This window comes from Musa acuminata, chromosome BXJ2-7 (genome assembly GCF_036884655.1).
Source record: "Musa acuminata AAA Group cultivar baxijiao chromosome BXJ2-7, Cavendish_Baxijiao_AAA, whole genome shotgun sequence".
Classification (NCBI taxonomy): domain Eukaryota; kingdom Viridiplantae; phylum Streptophyta; class Magnoliopsida; order Zingiberales; family Musaceae; genus Musa; species Musa acuminata.
This window is the reverse complement of record NC_088344.1, coordinates 10,203,524-10,212,054: the sequence shown is the minus strand read 5'-3', so window position 1 is coordinate 10,212,054 and position 8,531 is coordinate 10,203,524. Positions and strand designations below refer to the sequence as shown.

The window sequence follows — 8,531 nt, the reverse complement described above, 5'->3', positions numbered from 1 at the left end:
GACACCCTTATAAAACAAGTGTGTGTGTGGGTTGGCCTGGTATGGAGGAGGCAGTCCAACACCGTCTTATGTTTGTGTCTCCGCCTCCTTACGCAACGACGACAACGCTACCGCCATCAATTGCCCCACCCTGCTTCCACCCAACCTCCCTCGCCTCCATCCTCACCGTCGGTCTCTCCCATCGAACGGTTCCATTCACGCATGCCCTTCCCAGTTACAGGACCCCACGAGCCGACAGGTGGAGCCCCGCACTCTTCGACGCCAGCTATTAAAACGTGACAGGCAAGACAGTTGGGCGTTTGGAGGAGAGTTGTGGCGAGGAGAAGACCCTCAGAAGCCTAGGCAGAGAAAGGGAGGGATGGAGGAAAAAAGAGAGATGGAGGGGGATGAGGGGAACTCCGCCAAGTCGCAGGTCGCCGGCATCGGCTACGAGGAGACGAAGCTCAAGCTCGCGCCGCCGTGCAGTTCTGCTTCCAGGGCTGGAACGGAGCACCACGATAGGAAGCGTCGCCGCGATCTTTCCGTTGAGTCTCCGGAAGACCCTCAGAATCCTAGGCAGAGAAACGGAGGGACGGAGGGAGTGAGAGACATCGAGGGGGATGAGGAGAGCTCTGCGGAGTCGCAGGTCTCTGGCAGCCGCTACGAGGAGACGGAGCTCAAGCTCGCGCCGCCGTGCAGTGCTGCTTCCCGGGCTGGAACGGAGCACCACGACAGAAAGCGCCGCCGCGATCTTTCCGTTGAGTCTCTGGGCTCCCAGGCTTCTCGGCACGGGAAACCCCCGGCCGCCAAGTAAGTGATAGCCCGTTCGCACCCATCGGTCTCGGTTCACGTTGCAGTGGTTTCTTTTCCTGCTCTCGATTTTGATTCGATTGTGATCAAGAAAAATAATTTGTCAACTAAAATAGGCGATCGGGTAAGAATGATATGTTTATTGTGATTAATGGCGATAATTTGATAGGGCCCCGGTGGTGGGATGGCCGCCAGTGAGGTCGTACTGGAAGAATACGCTGAGGAGCCGCACGTTCGTGAAGGTGGCGGTGGACGGGACACCCTACCTCCGCAAGGTCGATCTGGAGACCTACGGAGGGTACCGAGAGCTTTTGACCGCCGTTCAGGCGATGTTTTCCTCCTGCTTCACCATCGGTGAAGTTCTCATTCCTTTTCTGTCCAACTTTTTGGGACCCTAATGTTAGTAGCTTGGATAGAGTCTTCTTGAGTTTAACTGGATAATTTGAGCAGACAACGGCAATCGGTTGGTAGATCTAGTGAAGGGGACGGAGTATCTTCCTACTTATGAAGACAAAGACGGTGACTGGATGCTGATCGGAGATGTTCCCTGGAAGTAAGTTTTCTATGTACTCTTGAAAAATGAATGACTGCCTAGTCCTGCCTATGCATTTATATGCCAATTCAACATTTTTCTTGTTGGAAGGATTGAGTTGATCAGTTGGAGCACTCTAGGATTGCTTATACGAATTGATAAATGAGGGCAACGTTTATGTACTAACATTAATAAAGTCCAAGAACAATTCACATGTCGGTTTGGCTTGTACACAGATAATCTCTTAATCACTTAATGATGGATGTCTTTGGATCAGAAAAAAAAAAATTCTATAGAAAGAATTGTTCTTATTGAAAAAATGGTAGTGACATTCAGAGCCAAGTAGCTTACATGAAGTCCAAAAGAGAGTGGAAGAACAATAATAGGAAATATCATTTCTTTTGTTTTCGATGCGTTCTTAATCTGTCTTTGTTTTAATGAATTATGTCTTTTGATTTTACTATATTTCTGTTTGGTTCTAGCGATATAAGAAGAAAGCTGACAATTAAAAGACCTCAAGGGTTAGCGGTTCTCACTTCATTATTGATACAACGATCTCTCGTTCTCTTGTGGGTGTAGGTAGCTCCATATAGCTAATTTTATGTTAATTATAGTATGATACTAAGTTGGATTATACAAGTTGTTTACTTCTTGATTTGCCACTTGAGAGATTGGTGGTGTGATTAAGGTTAACATGCCCAGTATTCCAAAAATTGATATCAGTGCTAAGACTTGAGTAAGAAGGGCAATGACATTTAATTATCAACCAGCAACCACATCAAGATGCATAGGATCAATGGTGAGCACAATATGGGCATTTGGCAGGAGAGGATGAAAATTGTACCATAGGCCTTCATAAGGCATTACTCATAAAGCCAAGAAGTTAATAAACAAGAGTTTTGGAGATTGGCAAGAGATTGATCTCCATGCGCTTGGTACAATTTAGTCATGTTTGGACCATGTGATATTTATCTATGGATGAGGAGACTATTTTCCTTATGTGGTTCATTTCAAAAAGACTGCATGACAAAGCCCCAAAAGTCAAAGGAGAAGTCTGAAGATATATTGAATCTTAAGCATATTATTGATGATATTGATGTCTATGTGGAAGACATAAGGCTTTTATGTACCTTTCAAATCTTCATGTTTGCATGTATAATCTCTAGAATAACAGTATTTTGTGTACTTATCCATCATAAGATCATGTGTCCATGCTTCAAAACAGAGGGAATTTACATACCCCAAGAATTTTGATATTTGCCTCTAGTTGACACCTCTGCAATCCCTGAGAGATAATCATGGACAACTCAGCGATGTTTGACTGGCTTAGAAAGATATCGGGTTCTGTCAGTGGAAAGCAATTAGGGAACACAAATCGATGGGTCCTTTTGGTTGGAATTGTGTAGGGAAGGGAATATAGATGCAAAGATGTTTTTGTTTTATAACAAGTTTGGTTACATAAACTATACATAATGTAGGTTAAATCTAGCTTTGGTTCCAGAATTGGCATCAAAGGTATTGACAAAAAATTTGGACTGTTGTGTAGGTTATATGTGTATGATCTTTTGAAGGCATACATCAAATATCCATTTTTCAAGGGGTATATATGAAAAAAAAACATGGTTTTACCTGAATTCCATCCAACCAAATTGACTTATACTCGGCCATCATCCAAACTTGAATTATAAGAACAAGAATGATGAATCTTATTTTCTTATAAAGGGCATTACAAACAATGGGTGTGAGTGCTTAGTCAAGTAAAGAATCATGAATCTTCGTAAGAAGTCTTATAGTTTCAGTGGTCTTGCTCCTCATTGGACATAGCCAATTTTGTTGAACCTATGGTACTCTTCTTTATCAATTATTTTACAAACAGAGATCGGTGGATAGGATGCATACCCCTAGGATAGCCGACAATTCTCATTGACAATATTGTTGCAGATATGTTTGTGGGTTCTTATAGAAGTTTATTGCTTGACCTGTGAAATTGGACTTGTGGAAATTGTTGACCACTGACGCTAAACGTCGAACTTTGTTTCTCTAGAACATGGTGCCTCGATGAAATACTGAAAAGTGAAAACTTCCAGTGTTGAATTTCATTGCACATTGATGTCGGTTATTTCACCTATACTTATATTTATTGGTAATCCTGCACCGAACATTACATTAAGGAAAGTTTTGTATTAGGATAATACAAATGTGTTGCTTAAGCAGCTTTTTATATAGCTAAAAAGAAAGCAGTGACTCTTGTATTATTGCATTTGTCAGCATAATCAGAGCAATATGTTTTTCGTTTGCAGAATGTTTGTATCATCCTGTAAGCGTCTGCGTTTGATGAAGAGCTCGGAAGCCGTTAATCTGGGTATTACTTTCTCCTTGCCTTTTTAAATTTTGTTGTTAATAGTCTACAAACTGAATTTGCATGTCAAACTGTGGTGTCGATCTCAAGTTCACTGCAGGCATCTACAAACAGTCCTGGTGACAATGATCTTAATAATTGGTTTCCCTTGTTCCAAGGCGATAAGCCCAAGGACAAACCGTTGTGAAAACTTTTTTACATCTCAATAAAATCGTTTGGCTTTTCTTGCCAAACGACAAAAGACATGCCTGTGCTGGGTCTGATGCTTTGTCACTCCTTTTTCATGAGTTGATCTAATTGGTTCCTTGATCAATCAATCCTAACTAAAAGGTAAGAACATTTTCCTCCAGTTGTCACTGGCTAAACATCCTGAAACAGAATGCTGCATTGTCTGATGTTCAACGCAGCCTTCCATTTGTTTGTTTAGCAGTCTTTTCTTCATCTTGAGTGTTGTTACAATACTCTTCTGATTCTGGTATTTTGCTTGTAGTAGATGCAACCTCAAGCTCATCCTAATGATGTAAGGAAGCATCAAGATTAGAAGAAATAAAAGCTGCTGTATCCCAATCCTGATAATAGCATTGGTTCCGTTGTGTACGGGCAAACTTGTGTTGGCCCCGTTTATGAGATGCACGGTAAAGAGGCAGGGAAGTACATGTACAGCTATACACACCATGCTTCTTCTTCATCATCATCATACAATAATAGAAATTTTATGTTTGGCTGGCTGGCTGGCTGGCTGGCTGGCTATTTTGTTCCGATCACAACAACAAGAAGCCGAAATGCTAACTGTTCGTGGATGGTTGGCTGGCAGACCACTTTTCATAAGTCTGTCGATATATATCTCTTTGATGAAGCTGATGTTTAACTTGTTATTTTACTTCGTTTCCTTGTGTTGTTTAACTTGCATATTTTGTTTTCATAATCTGCACGCTTTCTCTGTGTTCTCGTCTTTTTTGGCTTCTGCAGTTATAGCTTTATCTTTATCCTTTGACCAAATGATGTGATAATTTCCCTGGCGGCTGTGGCTTGAGCTGCCCCTGTAGCATCATTCCTGCACCCTACTAACATGAAAATTATCCTTCAAGCTGTTGAGAATGTTCTCGTGTGGACAGGGTCTCACGAGACATCGCTAGAAGTCTCTAGCTGTCGTCGTGGGACGTTCATGTGCTTGTTTCATTTGTAGCCCCGACTGTGGGTGTCATGGGCCTTTGCATAAGTTGTACAATCATATCGCCGCGTATGATTGGATGTCACGGGGACTGTACGCCCAGCGTAGTGAAGGGTCCAGATACAGTCTAATCACGGTCATAAACAAGTCGCCACTTTCCAGAGAGACAACGCATACTACAAAAGAGACGGCCGGGTAATGAGGTCAGTCACCCGACTCCCCCCAACAAATATATGAGATGGAGAGGGAGGGTCTCCGTCAAGTTTCACTGCTTCTCAAGAGGCGAGACGTGAAGGACAAAGGAAAAGGCCAAGGCCTATTTTGTCCTTCTCCATCGAATGTGGGGTATTGGCGGTGCGTTGAAGGGGATGGAACAGGGACAACAGAACCAGTTATCCAAATGGCTCATATGACATGCATCTTTTTCCCACTTGAAGCCAAGACAGAGGCACATGGTAAAGGCTCGTTATGACCTCCCGCTCTCGCTGTTAGATATGACTCGAGGACAAAAAAGTATATATTCTTTCGATTTTTTTTCCTCCATCCTTCTTTTGTTCCTTCTCTTGTCATTGCTCTCCTTCCGCTTTACCTCGTTGCCCGAGCTCATTACCACGTTCAAAACCTGAAAAGGGTTGGGGGTCCCAAGTAATATTCTCCATCACGTACACCAAGTGTTTGGTTTAACGCCCCCTCTCTCTCTCTCTTCGTCCAAACCCTCGTAACTTTCTGCCCCCCAACGATAGATTAGCATGTAAAGACAGCACAACGACACATGTAAGAAAAAGTACCAGTAACCTTATTTGGGCATGCAGCTGATGAAGCCTCCTCCCCTCGTGACGCTCGTTGAATTCGGCTGGCCATCTAAAACTCGAATATCTATGGCGACTAAGTCACTGCCAAAACTCGAATATCTGTCCCTAATAATAAGAGCTGCAACTTGAGCTTAGTCTCCACCTGAGTTGTCTAAGAAAGAACCCAAAAACTTTGTTCCATCACTCCGTAATAATGTAATTAGATTTACATGAGCCGTGGGATCCTAACTCAATCATATCCTACAACATGACAAAGAACATGAGGTGACACGTAGCTTTTCCCTTCACAAGGATACCGTTAATTTCATCCCTTTGTTACATTTCAGGTGGAATAATTCCTTGACCGCAACAGAGCTATGGACAGAGACATCCATGAGTCCAACGTGACCTGGCGACTAATCTATCTCGATGACAGGCCACGACATCCAACTACGAATTTTGACCGATTTGTTCCCATCTTTAACCCAATGGAATGTCACGGCAGCTAGTCTTGTTTTTTCCTTCACTTTATAGTGTCCCGCTCCTATTTTGCTTATCCTTGTCTTCATAATTCATCTCAGTTGTCTTATCGCATGTATTAATATCATCATGGATTAACCACTGGCTGTGTCTCTTCCACTTGGCCCTTCCGACCGCGCTCTGCCTCATCGTTCGCTTGACTAAATCCTGTTTATTTTCTGACGACGTTTTCTAATTATTAGTTACGATAAAAGGTTTTAGTCTCCTGTACGTTTTCTCGGTTGGGGAAAGGGGACGGGTCTGGATTTGTGTGAAGCTTGTGAAATCCTCAATTTGGAGGTTTCTTTGATAAGAATATCCTTCAGTTTTGTTTCCTTCTCGTCTTCCTACCCCCTTATATTCTTTGCTGTTTTGGATCTGTTTCTTTCCGATTTGAAAGCACACTTTGGAGGAAATCTGCAGGTCGTAAAGCTAAATATTTTTCGTCCTCTTCCGGACACTGCCTATGAAATCTTAACTTTCAATGTTAACCTTTAGATATCATCATTTGAAAACAAGAGAGAGAATTGGCTGTGTCGACTTGCTCCTCTCTCTCTCTCTCTCTCCCTCTCCCTCTCTCCCTATACATATATAGCCGTCCCGTCTCTCTCTACTCTTTCATCACCAACTCCAAACCATGCCGTCTCTCTCCGACCAACCCCTCATCCACCATCTCCAACAATTTGAGTTCAAGACCCTCACCGAGGTTCCCGACTCCCATGCATGGCCCGTCGTAAACGACCATCCTCACGGCGACGACGCCGTCCCGGTCATCGACCTAGCGTGCCCGGATGCCGCACGTCTCATCGGCCAAGCATGCGAGGAGTGGGGGGCGTTCCAGATCACCGGGCACGGCGTCCCTGTTGATCTCCTGGACCGCCTCGAGGCACAGACGCGCCGCCTGTTCTCTCTCCCCACCGGTCAGAAACTTAAGGCGGCCCGCAGCCCCGGTGGCGTGACTGGATATGGCATCGCTAACATCTCCGCCTTCTTCTCCAAGCTCTTCTGGTCCGAGGGCTTCACCATCGTCGGATCCCCTCACGACGAAGCCCGCAAACTCTGGCCCGACGACTCCGCCGAGTTCTGGTACGTCCATTGACCATGCATGCGTGTTAACTGACGCGACGATTGGCGACCGCTAACAGTCTCGGAGTGGTTCCATGCAGTGGTGCGATCGAGGAATACACAAGTTGGATGAAGCCTCTGGGTTGCAGGTTGATGCTGCTGATGCTAGCCTCGTTGGGCCTCAGCGAGGGCGAGATCGATTGGGCCGTACCATCAAGTGAGACCACCCACGAGGCGCCGGCGCCTGTGATCCAGCTGAACTCGTACCCAGCCTGCCCCGATCCCGACCGGGCGATGGGCCTAGCCGAGCACACCGACTCCAGCCTCTTCACCGTCCTCTACCAGGGCAGCGTACGCGGGCTTCAGCTGCTGCACGGCAACCACCCCACCAGGCGCGCCAGGTGGGTGACGGTGCCGCCCCTTCCGGGAGCCCTCGTCGTCAACGTGGGCGACCTCTCTCACATACTCTCCAATGGGCGGTTCCAAAGCGTCACTCACCGGGCCATCGTCAACCGCACGCAGACTCGCATCTCGGTGGCGTACTTTTATGGGCCGCCAGCCCACTTCAAGATCTCGCCCATCGAGAAGCTGATGGGTCCACAACAGGGCCCAGCCTATCGGGCTGTGACGTGGCCCGAGTACCTGACGCTCAAGAGGAGACTCTACAACCAGGCGCTGGCGTCCATAAGACTGCCAACCGAAGGGGAGGAGGAGAGTCGCACGAATACCTCCGAGATAATAACAGCTGCGTACACAAGGAGGCATGGAGAAGCAAAGGTATAGATTGGAGCAGTGGTAGCGTTAGGTGTAAGACTAAGGGCCTTCATGTTCGACCGTAGCCATCCCCCTATGCTGACTCGGCTGCAACAGGACCCGACCAAAATGACAACCAATAAGAGCAGAAAGTGTTTGCAAACAAAACAATGGTTGTTCTGCAAGATAAGCTTGGGAGACATGTTTGTTAATCTGTTTCGGTTTGATATGGCAAAAGGCAAACATGGCATGTCCGAATGGTCCCGCCTCTGTAGGAATCCGACCGAAAAGATTCTGTGATGGAAATCCATATATACATATATATATATATATATATATATATATATATATATATCGCAAAACAGGATTTTGCAGAATCAATCAACGCTTAGATCACAAGGAAAGGCAAGATACGACGGTCTCGTGATTCACATGATCAGTGAGTTGTGCTGAAGGCGATGGCACGGCCATGGTTGGTGCGTGGGGCTTCTTTGGCCGTTGGTCGCGCTACGATCACTGCTATCTGCAGCCAACCAAGTGTTGTCGAAGATT

The 8,531-nt window shown here is 45.6% G+C and overlaps 2 protein-coding genes across 5 annotated transcripts; both read left to right on the top strand.

The window, feature by feature from the left end:
• Positions 1 to 297: 297 nt before the first annotated feature.
• On the top strand, positions 298 to 4,536 carry LOC135617150 (auxin-responsive protein IAA1-like). Of its 4 annotated transcripts, XR_010488627.1 has the most exons (6): positions 298 to 789; positions 959 to 1,143; positions 1,240 to 1,342; positions 3,622 to 3,683; positions 3,771 to 4,010; positions 4,174 to 4,536. XR_010488627.1 is itself a non-coding variant. In XM_065117098.1 (5 exons), exons 1-5 carry the CDS (start codon positions 359 to 361, stop codon positions 4,194 to 4,196), a joined length of 804 nt encoding a protein of 267 aa, XP_064973170.1. In that variant the 5' UTR covers positions 298 to 358; the 3' UTR covers positions 4,197 to 4,536. The 4 variants fall into 4 exon arrangements, 3 of the variants coding, with proteins under 3 accessions (XP_064973170.1, XP_064973169.1, XP_064973168.1); XM_065117098.1 differs by lacking the exon at positions 3,771 to 4,010; XM_065117097.1 differs by lacking the exon at positions 3,771 to 4,010 and having other exon boundaries at positions 4,171 to 4,536.
• A 2,038-nt stretch (positions 4,537 to 6,574) lies between these two features.
• LOC135616117 (gibberellin 3-beta-dioxygenase 2-like) lies at positions 6,575 to 8,212 on the top strand. Its single transcript, XM_065115293.1, has 2 exons — positions 6,575 to 7,247; positions 7,328 to 8,212. The coding sequence occupies exons 1-2, from the start codon at positions 6,799 to 6,801 to the stop codon at positions 8,007 to 8,009; spliced, it is 1,131 nt and encodes a 376-aa protein (XP_064971365.1). The 5' UTR covers positions 6,575 to 6,798; the 3' UTR covers positions 8,010 to 8,212.
• Positions 8,213 to 8,531: the final 319 nt, after the last annotated feature.

Coding starts and splice junctions, on each gene's coding strand:
- LOC135617150 (XM_065117096.1), top strand. CDS start 359: ATGGAGGAAAAAAGAGAGATGGAGGGGGATGAGGGGAACTCCGCCAAG. Junction 790..958: donor GGGAAACCCCCGGCCGCCAA/GTAAGTGATAGC, acceptor ATAATTTGATAG/GGCCCCGGTGGTGGGATGGC. Junction 1,343..3,621: donor ATCGGAGATGTTCCCTGGAA/GTAAGTTTTCTA, acceptor TTTCGTTTGCAG/AATGTTTGTATCATCCTGTA.
- LOC135616117 (XM_065115293.1), top strand. CDS start 6,799: ATGCCGTCTCTCTCCGACCAACCCCTCATCCACCATCTCCAACAATTT. Junction 7,248..7,327: donor GACGACTCCGCCGAGTTCTG/GTACGTCCATTG, acceptor GGTTCCATGCAG/TGGTGCGATCGAGGAATACA.